The sequence below is a fragment of the Accipiter gentilis genome, chromosome 5 (genome assembly GCF_929443795.1).
Source record: "Accipiter gentilis chromosome 5, bAccGen1.1, whole genome shotgun sequence".
In the NCBI taxonomy this organism is placed as follows: Eukaryota; Metazoa; Chordata; class Aves; order Accipitriformes; family Accipitridae; genus Astur; species Astur gentilis.
The window spans coordinates 46,298,783-46,320,546 of NC_064884.1; the positions used below are offsets into that span (position 1 = coordinate 46,298,783).

At 51.0% G+C, this 21,764-nt stretch overlaps 1 protein-coding gene across 7 annotated transcripts; it reads right to left on the reverse strand.

Moving 5' to 3' along the window:
• Nucleotides 1-298: 298 nt before the first annotated feature.
• LOC126038575 (keratin, type I cytoskeletal 14) lies at nucleotides 299-15,329 on the reverse strand. 7 transcript variants are annotated; one of them, XM_049800461.1, is made up of 9 exons: nucleotides 14,722-15,329; nucleotides 4,824-5,032; nucleotides 2,938-3,020; nucleotides 2,471-2,627; nucleotides 2,100-2,261; nucleotides 1,879-2,004; nucleotides 1,532-1,752; nucleotides 1,113-1,162; nucleotides 299-591 (listed from the first exon to the last, which is right to left on the reverse strand). In XM_049800461.1, the coding sequence occupies exons 1-9, from the start codon at nucleotides 15,005-15,007 to the stop codon at nucleotides 494-496; spliced, it is 1,392 nt and encodes a 463-aa protein (XP_049656418.1). In that variant the 5' UTR covers nucleotides 15,008-15,329; the 3' UTR covers nucleotides 299-493. The 7 variants fall into 7 exon arrangements, with proteins under 7 accessions (XP_049656418.1, XP_049656413.1, XP_049656420.1 ...); XM_049800456.1 differs by having other exon boundaries at nucleotides 4,824-5,056; XM_049800463.1 differs by having other exon boundaries at nucleotides 4,824-5,116.
• Between the last annotated feature and the right edge of the window lie 6,435 nt (nucleotides 15,330-21,764).

Consider the following 21,764-nt stretch of genomic DNA (forward strand, 5'->3'; position numbering starts at 1 on the left):
TTGAGTGGCACATTGAGAACTCAAACATCATCCCTCCATCATTGCCTTCATATTGTATCAAACTTATCTGGTTTATGTCTCAGTCGGTCCCATGTATTTACAAGCAATGAGTTCAGTAGAAAAAGCTGCCACAAATTATTTTTGCTCCAGGTGGAACCCATATCCCTCTATTCCCCTCCTCTCACTGACTGCTTCTTGTGGTTACTTAGGACTTTCCCTGGCATGAACACACAGCCCTGAGGCTTTGAGAGATCATGTATCAGTGACAGACAAGTCTGCTGTTGCATGAATGAGGAAAAAACTTTATTAAATGTGTACAGAGTGCATGATGGCACCCGCATGAAATTAGGGTAAAACAGGAAGGAGGAGCAGATGAATGAAGCAGACTACTTTCTGTAACACGACCCAACCACATACGGCCTCAGACAGTGCTTGGTTCAGCTCGCCGCTCTTTTGAGCTTGGGGTCGAGGGTCCACAGAGCTGCTGGCCCTCCTAGCGAGTGGTGAGCGCAACCTGCTCCCGGGAGGAGACCACCTTCCCGTCCTGCACCTCCTCAACAATTGTGCGGACCTGACGGGAAGATGTCATGACTGCAAAAGGAAAGAGGTGGACAATTATTCAGGGGGCAGGAGAGAGAGAGATTTCTTAACATATTATCAGATATTGCATGTTCTTCAGGAAGATGTCAGAAATTCCACAATGTACTGGAAAACACTGTTTTAAACAAGCCTACATTGACTAGGAAGAAGGGAGAGCCAGGCTGATGGGAAGGTTCAAGAAGGCAAAAGGCACACTCCTTAAATGTGTGGTGTCACTTGATTTTTCAGGTCTGTGTAAAGCTAGAACACTGGCTGCTCAATCACAAGGCCCATTTAGGGCAAATCATTCTTGTGGTAAACGAGCGCAAGATATTTCCCTTCCTGACAGCTTTTCCCTGTGGTTAGCAGTTGTAAGATGCACACAAGCTCTCTTCACTGCTGTCACTGATTCAGCCAGAGAGGCAGCACAGCACGCCTGAGGAGTGATTTTGACTCCATCAGTCTGGCAGCTGCTCTAAAAGCAGGTCTCAAAGCTCTTCGTTATAAGTGTGTGTAGCAAGATAGGTTCTTACCGTCTCTGCCAGAGTGTGAGGACATAGCAGAGGAGTACTGGGAAGAGATGCTACAAGAGAAGGAGAAAAACAAAAAGAAGTTAGGGACAATCTCTTTGTTGTTGTTGTTGTTACACAGGGTCTGTATTCAGGCAGGAGGAAAACAGAAAAGGCTCATAGTCATTGCTAAAACTACTACTCCACGCAGTGTCTCCTGGAGGGCAGAGGGTCTACTGACACTTCCAGCAGTGAAAGGTGCCCGTTACAGCATCTCACTGCAAACAGAAACCAGGGACAGAGCCACTGGGCATCCGTGGCTGGTATGAACATAAAGACAAACCCTGAAACCTGCAATTGGACCAAGTCCTGAGACAGCACGTTTTGTGTCTATTACCCATCTCCTCCCAGTGTGCCCTCCCAAGCAAAGCCCCTCTACGTACTGGGCATCCTCGCCCTCCAGGAGCCGGCGGTACGTGGCAATCTCCTGCTCCAGGCGGCACTTGACGTCCAGGAGGACCCTGTACTCGTGGTTCTGGCGCTCCATGTCGCACCGCAGCTCAGCCAGCTGCTCCTCCACGCTGGTGATCAGCCCCTGGAGCTGGGCCAGCTGGGTGCCGTAGCGGGCTTCTGTGTCAGCCAAGGTGCCCTCCAATGCCGCTTTCTGTGTGCAGAGGAGAGGAACAGGTTCAGGGGGGGACGGAGGGTGGCAGGGATGGGAGCACCCATGCGTCCCCTCGCCTGCGCTCCTGCATGCCCCCCACCCCGCCAGGGAGCCAGCCCCTCGTACCGTGCTGAGCTGGGACTGCAGGTCAATCTCCAGGCTCTGGATGGTGCGTCGTAGCTCTGTGATCTCCGTCTTGCCACTCTGAAGCTGCTCGGTGTTGATGGCCACCTCCCGGTTCAGCTCTTCCGTCTGCAACACGGCAAAACCATGCCATTATGGCACGGGCGAGCGGGCACAGACTCAGGTCCCACGCGCCCCTCTGCACTGCTGGTGAACCAGCTCACCTTGCTGAAGAACCACTGCTCGGCATCCCTGCGGTTCTTGTCCGCCAGGCTCTCGTACTGCTCCCTCATCTCAGCCAGGATCTTGGTGAGGTCGATTCCAGGAGCCGCATCCATCTCCACGCTGATCTCTCCACCCACCTGCCCGCGCAGGGCATTCATTTCCTGGCACAAAAAAGACACATGACACACATCAGAGTGAAATCAGTATATTCCCATCATGACCTCCTTGAGGTCCTATCTGAAAGACACCCACCTGAGTGTCTCCTGACAGCCCTGGTTGCAGAGACACTCCTGCACATTTGACCAAACCACTTTCCATTGTGCACAAGGTATATTTGTAGGTCCCAGTTTGAGCCTGCCTTTCTGCTCACCTCCTCGTGGTTCTTCTTGAGGTAGGCCAGCTCCTCCTTCAGGTTCTCAATCTGCATCTCCAGGTCAGCTCTGGCCAGGGTCAGCTCATCCAGGACTCTGCGCAGGCCGTTGATATCAGCCTCCACACTCAGGCGCAGAGCCTGCTCCGTCTCAAACCTGGGGGGGGACGACACACAGTTGCACCGTGGAGCCCAGCTGATACAGGTTTTTTTCTTCTTGTTTCCTTCCCCAGCTTGGCGTATTTCTGCCAACCATCTTTTATTAAATGTGTGTGCACAGCTCTCCACAGTGCAGGAATGTCAAGATAATGCTGTGCCCAGGAAGAGATGTACTCTTTGCAAATGTCACTCTTCTAGTGAGCAGTGACCTGGTGGAGCCACTTCAGTTGCAGAAAGCAAAGAAGAGCCTTAAACAGACTGGCTTTTCCCTCCCTTCTCACTAGAGCTCTTGAAGGCATTGGACTTACTTGGTTCTGAAGTCATCAGCTGCCAGCCTGGCATTGTCAATCTGTAAGACGATGTTGGCATTTTCGACAGTTGCAGCAAGAATCTGGGAGGGAATAAGAGAGTGGAAGACTGAAAAAGTAGTTCCAAAAAATGGCCTGCTGCTGCCTGAGTTCCCATCCAGAAGGACTGGAGCAGCACTGAACCTCCTGCCCGTTGGGCTGGACTTCCACATAGACTCTGCAGAGAGAGAGACAGGGTACTCGTGCTCAGTCTCTCATTGGCACTGATTTGGTCTTGTGAAGACACTGGCATGCACACATGCCACAGCCTGTTGCCCCTGCCAGAGTGGCATCTCCAGGCGCTCACACCACACTCAAGAGTCCTGGCAGCACTCTGGGCTTTGTCTGGCAATGCTGAACAGCCCGGCTGAGAAGGAAAAAGGGTTGAGGAAGGAGTGCCGTGTGCCTGAATCGTTTTTCTTTCGTAATTACACCTGAGGTGCAAATATTTGTTCTGGGATTTTGAAAATGATTGGCCATTTAATAAGCAGTAATTTCTGTAGCCACAAGCTAATGAAAAGCTCTCACTGAGTTCTGATGCTTCAGGGGATATCCAAGCAATAATCCCGGAATATTGATGTGGTAATTTCCCAGCTGCCGTGTGGGAGGGGAGGGAAGGGTCTGCCTCCCTCTGGATCATGAGCAGAGGGTTTCTGTAAGACCCAGCCCTTCATCGCTCAAATCTGGAGACAGCTTCTGCCTCCACATGTATCTGTGCTCCAGATCAGAGCACACCTGATAAGCTGGAATTTGAAGAGAAGCTCTATGCATCAGGGCAAGAGACCTTCACCCCAAGGCGAAGCCCAAGAGAAGGGTTAAAGAACTGAAAAATTCTAGGTATGTGATTTCCCCCAGGGGTTGAGCCCTGAGCCTGTCATGGGCTGCTACCCCATTTCCCTGGCATTTACTCTCACAGACCAGGTATTGTCATTACCCAACCGCCCACACCTCCACCCTCTCCAGTGGAACCTCAGCTTACTAAGGATGCTGTCACCTCCGGTAGGCAATCAGCTCATGATGAGTAATGTGGGCAGAGGGAGGACAGTGATGGCAGGGTAGGAAGGGAAGACAGATTCTGGTGCTTTTGTTCAAGGACCTTTGCCTAAAATGAGCCAGAGAACTGCTAAGAATAAAGAAACAAGCTTGGCCATGATTTCATCTGCTGCATTTTAGAGCAGGGCACACACTTGACTTCAGCACCTCTGAAGCCACCTACCGCAGCCCAGTATGTTCTGACTCCTGGATTTCACTCTTGTCTGTGTTTCCAACTCCCAAAGAACAACTATCCCCGACAGCAGTTTCTTTTTTTTTTTTTAACCTCTACCTTGAGCCACCTATCAGGCTAGAAAAGATCTGATTTGTAGGATATTTAAGGGAATGATTTAGCATCTCCATTTGCATATCATTCAGTAGTGAACAGTGCCAAAGAGATAACATGTCCCTACCTGCAGAGTGCTTAATCAGGAGTCTGGCAAAGGGACCATATACATGGGCCATAAGTAGCATAGAGGAAAGGCAGGAAATGACTGGCGGTGCAGCACGCACCCTTTAGCATCAGGTAACTTGAACCAATGTCTGATAGCCCCTTACTCTGCGTTCCTGCCCCATCTTTCTCCCTACATGGAAACAGTCAGTAGAAAACCCATCTTTGTGCCTTGTGGAGGACATGATCAAGAAACTGCTCTTCATAAATTATGACTATGATTTCCAAGCATGCTCTTTCTGTTTTCCCATCACAGACCAATTACCTGTCGTTTCTTAACACTCTTTCCTTCGGCTTTTATGAGCAGGGTCATCTTTTTAAAAGTGACTTTAGTGAAGATGTCTTGGTAATCACAGCATCCTACCTTGTTCCTGAGCTCCTCGATAGTCCTGTAGTAGGGGCTGTAGTCACGGTCTGGACCAGGTCCCTGCTTCTTGTACCATTCCCTGATCTTGACCTCCAGGTCAGTGTTGGCCTCCTCCAGGGCACGCACTTTGTCCAGGTAGGCAGCCAGGCGGTCGTTGAGGTTCTGCATCGTCTCCTTTTCGCCAGCCGGGAGGATGCCATCGCCACCTCCAAAGCCACCTCCAAAGCCACCTCCAAAGCCAGCCCCAAAGCCAGCCCCATAGCCAGCCCCAAAGCTGCTGCCGAGGCCCCCTCCTACACTGCTGCAGTAGCTGCCCCCGTAGCCACTTCCAAGCCCCGAGACAATGCGGGAAGAGACAGAGTAGCTGCCTCCATGGACGCTGGGTGCTCTGTACCCTCCTCCCCCAACACGCACGGAGGAAAGCCTGCTGGAGCCTCCACCCAGGCCACCGAAGCCCTTGAGGGAGGTGGAGGAGGAGTATTGCCTGACAGTGGTGGTGCTCATGGCGAAGGCTGGTGGAGGCTGTAGGGCTGGAGAGCAACACCCGGCTCGGCAGCACAGAGAGCGAGTGCTCGCTTCCCCCTGGCTTGGAGCCCTTTATAGCCCGGGCAGGAGGCGTTGCCAGCGCTTTTTTTTTCTGTTGCATTCCCGATGATTTTCATCACTCCTAAAATCTGAGCCAGCTTCCAGAATCGTCACTTTTGCCTTTGTTCTATTAATGTTTTTTGTCATATTCCACGGAACCTTTTTATCTCACAAAGGGCGTCTTTATGGTTCTTCCGTTTCTAAGTAAATAGTCAGGTGTGATTCAAAGTAGGAGGCTCCTTGCTCAGGGCTACATTTTAATACTGCTTTGTACTGTTAGCTCTGAAGCAGAGCTATTCAGACAGCATTTCGATGGAGTAAGTCAATATCTCTTTTACTGTGTCTTTTTGTCCCTGCTACTACAGTTTCTTGTCTCTACTAAGGTTGTACACACAGCTCACCTTCAGGGATAACAGCCGTGTCATGAAGCCCTGAATGTACATCTACAGTCCTGTGAGTACAATGGTGCTAGAAGGAACTTGGCTACCAATCCTGGAAATTCAAGTTTGTTCTTTTATCCACAGAGAGGGATGTTCTGTAATGAAAAAGCAATGAAAAGAGAGTTCATGCTTCAGGGCTCATTCAGTTCTTCACTTTGCTTCAGAGACCACCCAAGAGTGGAGGAATATGAAAAGACAATAAGCAGTGGATATTTTGTGTTCTTCTTTGTGAACGAGAGCCTAGCAAACCACTCAGAAAGGGCAGGGTATGGCTACTAGCTAGCATAACTTAAAAATTATGAGATGCTCCAGGAAAAAATGTGGAAGAGCATAAAGTAGATGGAGGATGTAAGCCAAAAAGCTCCTGGTCTCTAAGCACTGTGAACAAGAGTGCAAAGCTGACAGTAATATAGCTTAGCAGCTAATGCTCATAATGTTTTCTGTGATGAACATCTCAATCAGTTGTGACCACGGAGGACAACTTCAGTGTGAGTTTGGAGTTTACAGCTCCCATGTAAACAGAGCTTCAGGAGAGATACCGGTTGCCTCTGCAAAAAAGCTCCGAAAATGAGTGCACCAGGCATGGTGAAGTCCCACTATCTGTTCTTCATGCTGACCTGCGTCATGGGCAGAAACCACAAATCAAGTGTCACTAGCTAATAATGCAGGGTGTGGAGGAGAAGATATTTCTCATGTGTGTACATGGTGAATTGCTTGACTGTCTTTGCAGACAGGCCCCAACAACCCCTTCCCAACAGCCAAGTTCTTCCTTAGATCATTTGCCAAAGGAGGGGGGAAAGAGTATGGAAATAAGTAGCGAGGGTACATTTGTGAGTAGCTTTAAAGGGCATGACTGCCTCCCCTCTATCTGAAGAAAGCTGGAAACAATACAGGAGTGGGGTGTGTCCTTGGAATATCAGGAGGTGGCTGCTATGGATAAGCACAGCTACCCAAGTTCCCTTTTGCCACTGGTGAATGGAGACAAGTCTGTACGACTTGGACAAATTGAGAACTGGAATCTCCACCATGTTTGCTCTGGCTGGAGGATGGGTTCAGTCTCTTGGCGGCAGCATCTTCTTGTCGCGTGAGCGCCAGGAGACGGGGCGCAAAGCCAGCGGACGCCCACTTTCTGCTCATCCTCCCCAGGTGCAGATGGCAAAGGCGCAGCAGCGCGGGGGCGGCTGGGACGCGTAGCTCCAAGGAATGTGCTTTCTCCCCGTCTTCATTTCCTCACCTTCACCTGGGTGATACAAAAGGGCGGAACTCACGGGCTGTCCCTGCTGAGTGCAGCGGGTGGCACAGAGAAACGGGAGTGTCAGTGACAAAAACAGCACAGAGCCCCCGTGCAAGTCCAAACCCTCAGTGTGATGAGCAAAGCCTTTCGAACTGGCCAGCCAGCAGGAGTAACCAGCTTCCCACAGACAGGCTGTAGAATGAATAGCTGTCACAATGTTACAAGGTTAACAGCATGTTCTTTCTTTACATGAAATTGCCTTTTCTTTTATCTTTTGTTTCCTGTTTAACTGCTGTGTCATAAAAATACACATTGCTCAAGATATCTACAATATTTTGATAATACCACAAGACAGCAATTAAAATCACGAAGTGATAATTAAGACTTAAAACGACATATTAAAAATTCTAAGACTTTATTTACATGACCTCCCATTGAACACAACCACAAATGACTGCATATTGTTTGTATCACACACTCTTTTAAATAAAAGGCTGGCTATTAAATCAGCTTCTGCCTCTGTTTCATGAGCACATGCACACTATGAGCCCATTTTTTATACATTTCAAAATCAGAATGCCAGTTCTATGGCATAACAGTAATTTCATGGTAGCGCATTGGTGTTTAAGCGTGCAATACTGTCTTACTTCAGGAGGAAAAGAGAGGTGAAGTTCTGGCTCCAAACATACGTATCAGCAGATCCAGTAGATGAAACTACCCAGACAAAAACATTTCTCTGTTTGTTTTAGTGCACTTAAAATGTTTGCTCTAGTATCAAATTATCATAGGAAAGTTCCCTGACATGAGCTCAAAAGCCACACCTTAACATCTCTTTCTAAAGTGGTGGTCTGTGTCAGATTAACTCAGTGTAGCCTGAGAAGTCAAACTGTCTTTCTGGAATAAAATACCACTTTCTGAAACCTGCCTCAAGCTGCAGCTGCCTGTCTGCATAAGCCACCACCTGCAGCTCCCTCCTCAGCGGATTTCTTAAGGTCAGACTAATTATTAATGCCTAAGGCAGGAGGGAATGAACATCTGTTTTCCACACCTCTCACAATTTGCAGTAGCAGGAGTAATAAAACTTTGCTAACAAAATCCCCTGTTAATGAGTAATTAAAACAGGGGCTTTTGCGAGCAAAGTATTATTTGTTGTTTCTATAGCGACATGGGTGTGCCCAGACCTTTCCAGGAGAAACATGTAAAGCAAGGATGAATTCCAGCAAGGCACCTTCAGTATCCCCATGTGATGTGTCGCAAGGGTGGCAACTAGAGGGGCACGACTGCTATCCCTGGGGAGAACAGGGGATCCCTAAGATGTGACCTGGGAAGCCCCAGGTGTTAGCTGCGGGCTGTGTCTGTCCCTACCCTTCTCGGGCATCTGAGCTCGGGCTCCCCAACGCCTGCCCTCATCCAGCCCCGGAGCATGGAGCATCCCTGGGGAGAGTCCCTGTGCTGCACAGGGCTCCCTCGTCCAAGTCCAAGGGTGTGGGAGCAGAGAGAGCGCAGTCTGTAGGACTGCAGACATGCGGTGGCTGGAAGTGCCTCGGGTCAGGAATTGTGCCCTGTTATTTACTCGTGGCCCGTCCACGATGCACCACGAGGCCATGCGGTGGCAGAGCGGTGGAAGCCGGTCTCCTGACCACAGTGCTCCCTTACTGGGTTGTGTTTACACGTCATTCAGTGGAATCTGAGTGGAAATGAGATCACTGTTCATCAGTGGTAAGCTCCAAAACCAAAGCCATGTCTACCACAAGTCGGTGGGTGCTGGGAGCACCTTAAGGCGGCTTGCTCAGGGCTGCTGCGCAGGGTGCAGGGCGCGCAGGGCAGCTGATGCCCTGCACAGGTCACAAAGGATCTGCTCTGCGTGGACAGGGGGGATACAGCCCCAGGCAACACCGGGCAGAGATGGATGGCTGCAGCACAGGGTGCCTCTAGACCATGCATCCATGCTACCTCGGCTTGTGGTGTAGATGATGCACTCCAGGGATCCTTTCCACATTTTGAAAAAAAACCTGAATTCTCTCTTGTGTCTCCATAAAATCCAGGTAGGTTTTCTTGAAAGGGGTCTTAAAACTGTGTGGCCAGCTCTATTCTTATGTTCAGTAGCGTTTCTCTGAATCATCCCATCGATTTAGAAGTTGGATTAATGAAGTAATAAATATGGCAGAATCCAGCCAAGAATGTGTCTGAACTGGCTTTCCAGGAACGGCTGGGTCAGCTGATGGCAACAGGAACTGCTGCATCAGGAACAGCCACTGACAGCCAGGGAGTGCCAGAAATAACTCCCAGAAGAGTTTTAATCTTTTTGCTTGTATAGACCATACCCACCACTTACCATCACTTGTGTTCCTCACCCTTCAGCGGTGCCTTTGGAAGCAAGAATTACACTAATCTGAGTTTGTATTTCTGGAGGGGCGTCAGCCAGTGTATTGCTGCCACATCTATGGCTTAATTTTGTTTTACCACAAAGCTCGTTATCTGGACTGCACAGCAACTGCTGAGGCAGAGCTGGGAAGGGAATCATTTGCAGGGTCCTGGCTGTGTGACCCAGTTTTTGTTCATTTTCTTGCTTAGACTCACCGAGTTAAAAGCTTCAGCTCTGCTGTTGCTGTACATTGCAGCCAGGGAAGAAGGACTCTCCCCCGATCTGAAAGTCACAGTGCCAGATCTGAGGTGAAATACAAAGACTCTCACAAGTTTCACCTCCCACGACCCAGGTAACCAGTTCCTCTCTAGACCTCCACCCACATCAGCTCTCTTCACTGATGCAGCCAGATCTCAAGTGTTATAGAAGTGTAGGTGTACTGGCCCCACCACCTGGGTACCAAAGGTGGAGAATATTGCTCATTCCAGAGAGGAGCTTTGTCCTACAGCTCAAGGAGTGGGACAGCCTGGCTCTTCAGAGCAACAAAACAAGACCCTGGTTTGCACGAGTGCGCAGAAAAGCTTTATTTGATTTCTGAGTGCAGCACAGCGCTTAGAGAGAGGGTGAGGGAAGCAGGGGTGCGATAAAAAGAGAAGATGCTTTTCGTCATCTACACAGCCAGAGCACATAAGCTGGAATCTTCTTTTGCTTTGCTATGCAAGGTTTGCAGCAAACCACGCAGCCACCTTAGTGGGCAGACTGGGTGATCTGCTCACGGGAGGAGATCACCTTCCCATCCTGGACTTCCTCAAAGATTGTGCGGATTTGACGGGTAGTTACAGGTGCTACAATGGAGAAAGAAGGAACTGTAATTTACAGGGAAGGAAGGAGAAAGTGTCTCAAAGGTTTTTATGGATAGATTTGTTGTTACCAACAACTGCCTCAGAAACACAATATAACCACCACATTCCTACCCGTATATATTATATAGTTTCAGTCTGGACAGATAATCTTCTGAAACATGTTTTGGTATATCATAAGAGTGGTTTATGTCAATTCACATTTTGAAAATATAATAAAATAGTAATTTTAGTAAATTAGTGAAAAGAGTCTGAACTAAGAAGGTGGCTAAGGATATGACAGAGCTATGTGTGATCAATGCTTCAGCCAAGACATGTTCTTACCTTCTTTCACAGACTGCGAGATGTAGTGGGAAGACATGCTACAACAGGAGAAAAGAGAAAGAATGGTCAGAAACGGAAAAAAAGTACATAGTCTCGAAGATGAAAACATTATTTAAAACCCCGCCTTTTCTTATTGTACCAGTTTGTGAATAAAATGCCTTCTGGAAACTGCCTAGTGTCAAAATTGAAAGGAAGAAAGTGGTAAGGATGTATGTGTGCCACAGGGATTCAGACATAAAGGCAGCACACATCCCAGCTGCAATGAGCAGCAGTGGTACCTGCTCCTTCCCCAGGATCATGTAAACACTGGAGGGATGGGAAGTGGATCCCAGGGATGCTGCAGTGCTCTGATAACCACTGGGCTGTTCTGGACTAGTAGGACCAAAAAGTGAGACCCTGCTGCATGCCATGGGTCAGGAAACGGACTCACAGGATCCTCCAGGGAATGCAGATTTTCATTTTTTTTATTTGCTTCACTATTACTCATCTCGTCCCGATGTGCCCTCCCAAGCAAAGCCCCTCTACGTACTGGGCATCCTCGCCCTCCAGGAGCCGGCGGTACGTGGCAATCTCCTGCTCCAGGCGGCACTTGACGTCCAGGAGGACCCTGTACTCGTGGTTCTGGCGCTCCATGTCGCACCGCAGCTCAGCCAGCTGCTCCTCCACGCTGGTGATCAGCCCCTGGAGCTGGGCCAGCTGGGTGCCGTAGCGGGCTTCTGTGTCAGCCAAGGTGCCCTCCAATGCCGCTTTCTGTGTGCAGAGGAGAGGAACAGGTTCAGGGGGGGACGGAGGGTGGCAGGGATGGGAGCACCCATGCGTCCCCTCGCCTGCGCTCCTGCGTGCCCCCCACCCCGCCAGGGAGCCAGCCCCTCGTACCGTGCTGAGCTGGGACTGCAGGTCAATCTCCAGGCTCTGGATGGTGCGTCGTAGCTCTGTGATCTCCGTCTTGCCACTCTGAAGCTGCTCGGTGTTGATGGCCACCTCCCGGTTCAGCTCTTCCGTCTGCAACACGGCAAAACCATGCCATTATGGCACGGGCGAGCGGGCACAGACTCAGGTCCCACGCGCCCCTCTGCACTGCTGGTGAACCAGCTCACCTTGCTGAAGAACCACTGCTCGGCATCCCTGCGGTTCTTGTCCGCCAGGCTCTCGTACTGCTCCCTCATCTCAGCCAGGATCTTGGTGAGGTCGATTCCAGGAGCCGCATCCATCTCCACGCTGATCTCTCCACCCACCTGCCCGCGCAGGGCATTCATTTCCTGGCACAAAAGAGAAACACATCTTCGTGCAATCCAGCAACCAGTGTATAAAGATGTTGCTCTCAGGATAGAGCTCTTTAGGAAAGGTAGCATCCTTCAGCAGGTATTTCTAGAGCAGATCAACAGGGAGCAAACCGGGGCCTTTGCTCCACAATCACAAATAAAATAATCCAAATTCCTAAGAAATCTCCATTTGAGTTAATTCTTCAGAGAATAAATCAGAGCCTGTAGTTAGCTTCATTTCTCAGGAGATAGACCTTCCAGGCCTGAAGCTGCTGGAATTGTTAACACATCTCTAACAGCTACAGTGGACATCATTACTGAAATAACAAGTGGTAAATGGATTTTACACAGGGTCCAGAGAGGATGCGCTGTTATCCAGAATGCATCATCTCTACTTCCTTATCAGCACTTCTCATCTTCCCTCCCAGCAATTTAAAACTCAGCATGATCTTAAAGGTTGGACCAGACCTCATATTTCTGGGCCCAGGCTGGACTTTTTTGAGCCTGCTTTTGTGCTCACCTCCTCATGGTTCTTCTTGAGGTAGGCCAGCTCCTCCTTCAGGTTCTCGATCTGCATCTCCAGGTCAGCTCTGGCCAGGGTCAGCTCATCCAGGACTCTGCGCAGGCCGTTGATGTCAGACTCCACACTCAGGCGCAGAGTCTGCTCCGTCTCAAACCTGGAAACACAAGAACAGTCATGAAAGTTGCATGAGCCCTTGCCCAGCCAGGGACAGAACACTTCAGTTTGTTGTTCATTTCCTCCATGCTGCTGCTGGCATTGTGTCAATACTGCATGACCCTGATGGTGCATGGTCAAACTTCTGATGGTGAATGCTAGTGAATGCAGGGGAACAACTGATAAAACAGTGTCCATCTGAGTCCATAACATCACCTTGCTCCTGATATCACTGGGCCTTGTGACTGGGTCTGGGCTTTGCCGAGCTACACACACACACAGGTTAGATGCACAGCAGAGGCACAGTGTAAGTTCTCTGCACAGGAGAGGTTCTACCATAGAGGAAGAAGCAATGGGAGTAAAATAGTGAAGGTTTTGATGGAAGCACCTATGAGATTTAGATAATGACCTGCTTTGGAAATTACACCTTCATTTTGAAGGCTTTGTTTCCTTGTTGCCTTCTGAGGGGTTAGATGGGATTTTTCTCCTCATTTCATCAAATGTCTCTGCAGACTTTGTTCCATTTTTCCAGAAAATGTGGCTTACTTGGTCCTGAAGTCATCAGCTGTCAGCCTGGCGTTGTCAATCTGCAGGAGGAGGTTAGCATTGTCGACTGTGGCCACCAGGACCTGGAGGGTGGAGGATAAGGAAAAAGCACTAAATGAGCATCAGGAACTCCTGGCTGACCAAGGGATGGGAGCACAAGTGAGACTGTCAGGACAGGAATAGTTTTGGGGAAGCCTGGGGTTTCTTTAGCAGAAGTGTGTATTGAATCAGGACAAGTGAGACACAGCTGAGACTGACTGCAGGAAGGGGCTGATTACCCTGTGACCTCCCTTTCTGAAAGTCCGTCAGTAAGTATTTCAAAAGGCAGCATGAAGCCACGTAAGATGTGTGAGATCTGATGCCAGCATTTGTTCCCATGCTTCAGGGCAGGTGCTGATTATGCAAGGGTCAAGAAGGAATCACTTGTTCCCCCATCCACAGCACTGTGCGGCTCTTCTGGCAGGACAGATGGACCAGCAGTGTGGTTGTGCTTGGCAAACCTTGTGCCCGCTTGCTACGGGATGGATTTAATTCTTGACTGCAGAAATGCAGCAAAGTGCAGTGAGCAGGTGCCTACAGCTTCTGATACAAACCCAGAAGCAAATAATCCACACTGGGAGAATATTCAAGTCACAGTTTGGGAGGACATCAGTTATGGGCCCAAGGAGAAGGAGGGAAAATGGATTCCCTGCATCACTTGCCAGGACTCCTGCAGCTCCAGTTGTACACTGCCTTCCTTCATGTATCCTGGGGACAATTCATACATAAGAAGTAACAGAGAAAAACAAAGTCAGCTCCTGACTATTTCCTCTGAAATGGGGTGGTGGGAATCAAATTAGACCCGAGAGAAATCCCCCCAGAGCTGCCAGGGTTGGTGGGTTTGCAGCAAGCCTGGCCTTGGGTCAGTGACTGCCAAAAGGAGGCAAAAAACTTGTAGTTGGTCAGTTCCATCTTTTTCTCTTTGGCATCTAAATCACATCAATACTGAGGAGCTGAAACAAGCTCACAAATTCTTTGCCTGAATGTTTACAAATATGACATCAATGTTTCACAGTTTGCACACACCTACAACTTCCCCTGCACACTAATGTTAAACTCCAAAAAAATATGTATTATCAATGCAGACTTGTCTCTTCCCCATTTTTGCATTGTCCTTTTACATCTGCTTCTTTCAGTGAAAACTGCCATTTGTTCTACCTAGAAGGGTGTAATCAAAAGCTGACATTGAGACATTTCTCAATTTCCAGCCTGGCACTCTGCATGTGCATCTGAGACACTTTTTATGACATAGTTAGTGCTGACTAATTACAGAGGTAGCAGTCAGTGTTTCTGCTTCCTCTCTGATAACAAGACGTCCCACTGTGTTAATCACAGCATCCTACCTTGTTCCTGAGCTCCTCGATAGTCCTGTAGTAGGGGCTGTAGTCACGGTCTGGACCAGGTCCCTGCTTCTTGTACCATTCCCTGATCTTGACCTCCAGGTCAGTGTTGGCCTCCTCCAGGGCACGCACTTTGTCCAGGTAGGCAGCCAGGCGGTCGTTGAGGTTCTGCATCGTCTCCTTTTCGCCAGCCGGGAGGATGCCATCGCCCCCTCCAAAGCCACCTCCAAAGCCACCTCCAAAGCCAGCCCCAAAGCCAGCCCCATAGCCAGCCCCAAAGCTGCTGCCGAGGCCCCCTCCTACACTGCTGCAGTAGCTGCCCCCGTAGCCACTTCCAAGCCCCGAGACAATGCGGGAGGAGACAGAGTAGCTGCCTCCATGGACGCTGGGTGCTCTGTACCCTCCTCCCCCAACACGCACGGAGGAAAGCCTGCTGGAGCCTCCACCCAGGCCACCGAAGCCCTTGAGGGAGGTGGAGGAGGAGTATTGCCTGACAGTGGTGGTGCTCATGGCGAAGGCTGGTGGAGGCTGTAGGGCTGGAGAGCAACACCCGGCTCGGCAGCACAGAGAGCGAGTGCTCGCTTCCCCCTGGCTTGGAGCCCTTTATAGCCCGGGCAGGAGGCGTTGCCAGCGCTTTTTCGTCACCCCTGACAGCCAGAGCCAAATTCCAGAATCATCATTTTTCTCTCCCCGATTTCATGTCTTTTGTCACATCCCACTAGAAGCACTACGGCACACACAGGACCTGCTCCTTCTGCGTTAGTTCCCGGCACCCAGAGTGATTCAGACCGAAGGCTCCTTGCTCATGGCTACGTTTTAGCATTTCACTGTTGCACCTGAGACGCAGAGGTGCTCGCTCCAGCTCCACCCGGCTGCTCCTCGATGAAGTAACACAAGTGAATGCTCTGTGATATGCCAAGTAGCCCACAAGTGTCTTATATCATTAAAAATCTACAAATCTATTTATTTGCTTTTTTAAAGAGTCTAAAGCCAAGGAAAGCTGCTGACTCAAGAGCTCTGCACATCCATAATATTTATACGGGCCGACCCAAAGCCAGATGGAAATTTTCCCGTCAGGACCTCTATCCTGGGACAAGCACAGACCTGGCAGTATTTGTGTACTGATACAGTATTTGTCAGAAATCTAGTAGCTCAAAAAAGAAGAAACTCCAGTAATTTCTGTTTACATACTGGTCTAGGGTGACTCTCTCTATAGAGACTGGGAAGTCCCTACAACAGTGGTCTTTCAGTCAGTTTAAATGGCAGATGCCTGACGTTTCCCAGTGGCACCTGCTTTGCTGCATCCCCTTTCACACAAACTCCACAGAAGCAGTCTGTGACTTCTAAAAGATTTGTGGAAGCTAAAAACTTCTGTGCCACAATTTCTTCTATCTCATTGCTGAGGCAAGTTTTAATGCTTAAATAGTTTAAATCAGAGAAAAAGAATTTGAAGCTGCGTTAGACAGCCACTGCCGGGACGTGTTACATGCAGTTTCTGATGGGAAGAGTATGATCAGTGCTTACCAGTGCATATGACTGCGTGCAGATATGCTTTTTCTACAGATTTGCAGCTGCAAGACACAACACTAACGTAACTCAGCAAGACCAGCAGCATCTGTATCAAAAGTACTGATGGACAAAGTGCAACGCTCACGGCAGTGAGGAGCAAGAACACCACGACCACCTGCGAAGCAGAGGGTTTAAACAGGACAACACAGAAGAGATGTACAGACATGAGGCAATGCAGCCACCCTGATAGCCACGCCTGCATCGTGCTATTAAGGGATTGAGCATAGTGATTATAGTAATGCAGCTGGACAGGTATTAGCGTGAAAAAAGCAGCAGAGAACCAGGAAGGGAGACACTGCACTGTTCTATCCTTTGTCAGGGAAAAAAAAATCCCTTTACTGATGTGGCGCCAGCTCTTGCAGTATACAGTGGAAAATTGCACACCCAACCTGCTGGCCTGCCTGGCTCCAGCGTTGTCATCCTCCGCTGAGAGAAGTTGTTTTTTAGCAGAGGTGCCTGTGAGGTAGTGAAAGAGAGTTATAGGGATTAGGAACCCTTTTGTCCTTTCTCTCCTGTGGTGATCCCCTTCCTTCCCGGGGCCCCTCTGGCTGTTTTCACATTCTAACGCACTTAACTGATTTTGGAGTTGCTAAGGTGTTCCCAGAGCCTCGCCCTGGGTAATTCATAGTGCCTCCTTTCTTTCATCTGTTCCCTGAAGGACACAATAACAACAACGCTACATCTGCATTGCTGTTAGATCTCAAGGACTTAACAGGGAGTCACGTTCTCTTTCTTTAGCAGTTCCAGGAGAGGTGGTGTGATTTTTCTGGGCAGGCACCAGGGAAGCAGCTTAACCAGAAAGAGACTCCAGATCCTCTTAGTCGAGGGCTCTAGTCTCTGGGCAGCACTGCCTCAGAACTGATTGGCTTCAGATTTGGATTTTTGACTCCACAAGCTGCAAAATCTGGGGATTTGGGATGCACGTGTGCCCCATCCCTCATAGAGCTGAGGGAAGGGAGGGGGCCTGGGAGCGACCCACCGCTGGCAAATGGCAGAGCGTGGCAGATGACTGTGCTCAGCTTGCAGCACAGTCCTGGGGCAACCTGGCAGGGTGAAGATCAGTGTTCCTTCTGGCCCGCTTCCCTCCATAGCGGGTGGTACAGGATTACCCAACAGCCGTCGTGTGGGAGCTGTGCTCAAGAGCCATTCCTTGGCCACCTCTGCTCTGAGTTCTTCCAGATGTGCTTGCTTTGCTCCTGTTTGCTCTAGCAAGCACCCTCCTGCTCCAGGCAGTTCCCATGTTGGCCGTGAGCCCCTCACATGGGCCAAAAACTGTGCTGTGAGGTCTGTCCCCCTGCTCAGGTCACCCTCACATTTTAGGCCAAGTTACAAGTCAGCCTGAAGGTGACAACTGCCCTAAAACAAGGCAAAGGCCCTCCACAGCCCCACAGGCAGGGAATATCTGGATTTAGGGTTTTTCTTTCTGTATTATCCCAACCTCAGCCCATGTTTAAGCTCTTTTATTACAGCTGGCAGAAGAACCTAAGAGAGATCTGGAGATTGTCCTGCAATATCAGCTTTTTCTGGTCTTTTCTGACCAATGTTCTTGCCAGTCAGCTGCTGCCCTGACCTCTGGCTGAGCTCCTAAACAATAATCCCCAAACTCTCTTACATGAGAAACCCTTAGCACAAAGTTCCCCTTGCACTGGCTGTGTCGACAGGGCACGATTACACAGCGGAGCATGCACCACTTCAGCTATTTTATGTTACCAGAAGAATTCAATCTCCCAGGCTCTCCTGAAACACTCACCCACAGTAAATTCCCTTGAGATAAAAAAAAAAAAAAAAAAAGACACACACATCATAACTTTCAGGAGATGGTATCAGAGTCTGTTCCAGCAAGAAGCATGCCATAGATGCTATCTCTCCCTCAGGTGTGCTGCAGGGGGGAAGAAAGAACTGAACTCCAGTTTGCATAGGAAGGGAGGTGAAATTATGTTAGGGGTGGACAAGCAGTGTACACAGTAACCCAGTGTGGTGAGGGTTGGTGTGAAAAGGCCAGGGTCAGTGTGTTGCATTTGCCTCAAACAATAGCACTTAATTGTGCTTTTAATGCCATGAATAAGAGCTAATTAGGAGTCATTTGGTTTCCCCTGTGGGCCAGCTTCTCCTGAGTGCCTTTCACAGCAATTCGCAGCTCAGTAGAAACTAGCTGAAGGATGCAACCCTGGGAAAGATGTCTCCTGCATCTAAGGAATGGCAGGCACAGGCTTCACCCTTGCTGACAGGCTTGCTCTGTAATTTTGAACACCAAAATGGGTAACAAATACATCAAGGTGTGGAGTGAAATATGCTTTGTTTCTGTCTCAGCTGCTGATCCTTTATCATCTGTTAGGACGTGTTCTGACAGCCCCCCTGCTGTTACCTGGAAAAAAGCGATCCTAGATCTGTTACCATGAAAGGAAACTCGATGGCGTGTGTGCAATGGAAACTCCCTCTGGGCAGGCTGAGGGCGTTTAGCCATCAGCCAACGAGCCAAGGCTGGCCCAAGCTGCAGGATGCTGGCTGATGCTCACCCTATTTGATCCCCTCCTGCCCGCTGTGCTGCCTGCAGGATGGAGGAGAGACAGGCAGCACGGCCTAGTCCCCTTTAGCTGCAGAAGGGGAGGAGGCAGGAAGGGAGCCAGCAGGGCAAAGGACTGACTGGAGGGAAGACGAGGGGAGTGACTCCATATTGTCCACCTCTGGGCTCCAAACTGTGTCCTGCCAATGGTGAAGCCAGACCTTGCTCTGCCTGTGGGACCCTGCAGGCAGCCTCCATTGGCAGCCCTGTGTCAGGGCCGCACTGGTCCCTTGACAAGCCCTTTTCTCCTCTCGCTGAATGTGGAAGAAGGTGATGCTCCATGTTGGCCCATGCCTCAAGCTGGTTGCAGAGCATCAGGCAAGGTCCTGGCCCTGCGTCATTTGATGCTTCACAAGCCACCTCCACCAGTGAGCACCTTGCTGGAGCACAAACCTGCTCCCTGCCCTGAGACCCGCTCTGCCCGTTTCGGCAGAGCATGTGCCAAAGAGATCTCCTTAGAGGAGTGATTCCCAGTGAATCAGTGCTGTGAACGCAGCCAGTTCACACGCTCTGTTGCTCAGCTGCAGGAGCAGCTCAGCCAAGGGGCTGGGCAGTGTGGAGGGATGCGGTTATCTCTGCTTTGCTTTGGGGATCACAGACCCTGTCTGGCACTAGACGGTCTTTCAACAGATCGTTCAAGCTCTTCCCCCGGGTCCTGCTGCTGTTATTCATCCTCTCAGCCACCCAAGCACTGTGATCGCCAGTTGTGCTCTCAGCTCACCCAACCAAAGGCTGTCTGAGCACTGCTTTTCTGCTGGCATGTTTTAGCAATAAAGATACTGAATGGCTTTTGATCACAACCAGTCTTGTCTCCAAGGTCTGGCTCAGCCCTTCTGCCCCTGCTTGGGGACAAGGAACCCATTCTAGCAAGCTCAGTGCTGTGAGCAGCTTGGCTCCCTCTTACCCTGAAAGGGCTCTCTGGTGACATCTCAGTTTATGCGCTCCAGCTCGGGCTCAGGCCAGTAACAATATGCAGAGCCACGGACCAGAGATGGGGATTCCCTGGTCCGGAGCCCAAAGGGGAAGCTGCTCCACAGTGTGTGTGGGACCAAGGGTCTCCCTGTGAATCTCTCTGAGCTGCAGTCAGAGGCATGACTGGAGTCATTCTGGCTGACAAAGGAAGGACAGATGCTTGTTGTACTCTAGGCAAAAGAATATTTTTTGTGTCTGAGCAGAGCCAAACTCCCAAGCTATCATGAATTGCTTTAGCTCTATCTCCACAGCAAACTCCAACCTTTGGAGTTTCCCACGTTATTTTTCCGTGTCTGTCTTCCAGATAGCAAGCAGCTCTTGCATTTCCTCATGTCTCATTCTGTTGGTGTAGAAATACGATCACACCCTGTCTGTTCATTCCTCTCCCCTCGCTAAGCACAGCAGAGCAGGCAGGGAGCTGCACACATAGTTTCCTATGCTGACGGCAGGCAACAAACAGCGGCTCCGGCATTCATTCTGTGCCCACACCCCCTGCACCTACAGTGATGCCAGGCCAGGTCACCAAGCCACAGATGGGAACCCCGGCTTGGGGACACCCATGACTCTGACAGCAGGGTGAAGCATGTACTGGCATCAGCCTGGAGACACTTGCGCTCACAGAAGGGCAGGAATCGTGCTTTTCTCCCTGCTCTGGGGTGCGGCCAGTCATGCCAAAGGACCCCGGGTGGAAGTGCCAAACCCCTTGTTGGCAACAGGGACTCCACCAGCCCCGTGACTCTTCAGTGGCAGCAATTAATGCCCTCCCGCTTCCAGGGCTTGTCCTGGCCTCTGTGCAGACCCACCCCATGCACACAGCCCCGATGACACAGGAGGATGGGCACGAGTGATGGTAACAGCCCCCACGGGCTGTGCTTTTCCTGCGCTCTCCCCAGGGGAAGCCCCTCTCCCCAGGTGGGACCCTGGGTCTCTGCTTGGTCCCCTCTGGAGGAGGGCTTTGACGTGGCCCCTCAGGTAGGATCTGGTCCCCTCCCAACCTCCCTTTCTGTAGCTCCTCGAGGGCTGACGCTTGCAGTGGCTGTTGCCTCTGAGAAGGCAGCGAGGCTGCTGCCGTGGCCCGGGTGCAGCAGGTCTGGTCACCTTGTGCACATGGGGGTTCGGTGGGGGAACGCTCTCAGGAGGCCACTGCAGCTGCTGGGAAGGGAAGGGACTGCCCAGCCATGAAAGCCATTGCACAGGGGAGATGCACCGCACTGCCCCAAAGCAGTCCCGGTAACCAGGCTGCGCCGCCGCTTCCCACATGATTGTAATTACTTGGCCGCTCGTTAATCTGTACTTGGCAGGTGGTTTTCTGAAGTCGTTAACAAGACTGAAACAGTCCCTGCCTACCAGAGGTTCCCCAGCCATAAACCTCCCCCCATCCATCCCCAGCTTCCCTCCAAGGCCCAGAGCCCCCCAACCTTGCCACCCCCACCCGCGACTCCGCCGGCCCCCGCTGCAGCACCAGCCAGGACCATGGTCCCCGCTCGGCCCTCGTGCCGTGCCCCGCAGGTCTCCTGGCTGAAGTCCACAGCTCCACCTTGGAGCACTAATGATTTTTCTGTACGTGAGTTCAAAGAGAAAAAACAAAGCCGGCCTGTCAGCTGGGTGTCTGGCATGAGGCAATTACCTGCCTGGGCTTGGCACAGCGCTCGGCTGCGCTCTCTCGCCTGGAGCGCGGCTGATCCTCCCGATATGCAACAGTAATTACGAGCTGCAGCTTTGGAATCGGCTCTTTTGCCTCTGTTATTATTTTTTTAATCCAAATAACAGTGCTCAGCCAGTCACTGCAGGGGAAGAGCGAACGCTTGTGATTAAACTCCATCATCCCTGTTTCGCCGCACCGTAACGCGTCGGTTCGGGTCCGCGCAGCCGGGGCGGGGGGAGTCTGTGCCGGTTTGGGGTCCCGGGTGCTGCTCGGCTTGGCGGCGTAGCCCGGCCAGCTGGGCCGGGACCAAGACCCCCCCCCGCCTCCCCGGTGCTGCGCGGCGGAGGGCCCGGGACCGGCCGAGCATCCCTTGGGCAGAGCCGCCGCCCGGCCCGCAAAGCGGCGGGAGCCTCGATGGTGTGGGTGCAGCCGGTCCCCCCGGGGGAGGACCGGGAGGGCCCCGCGCCGAGCCAAGGGGCGACGGGGTGTGCGGCGGGGAGCGGGGCTGGGACCCGCAC

What these genes read in the sequence shown, in the direction of transcription:
- LOC126038575 (XM_049800463.1), bottom strand. Translation starts at nt 15,007, where the DNA reads ATGAGCACCACCACTGTCAGGCAATACTCCTCCTCCACCTCCCTCAAG. An exon ending in CTTTGGAGGTGGCTTTGGAG is followed by an intron (nt 5,117 to 14,721) that starts GTGGCTTTGGAG and finishes GCAGTGTAGGAG; the next exon opens with GGGGCCTCGGCAGCAGCTTT. An exon ending in TCAAGAAGAACCACGAGGAG is followed by an intron (nt 2,262 to 2,470) that starts GTGAGCAGAAAG and finishes TTTTTGTGCCAG; the next exon opens with GAAATGAATGCCCTGCGCGG.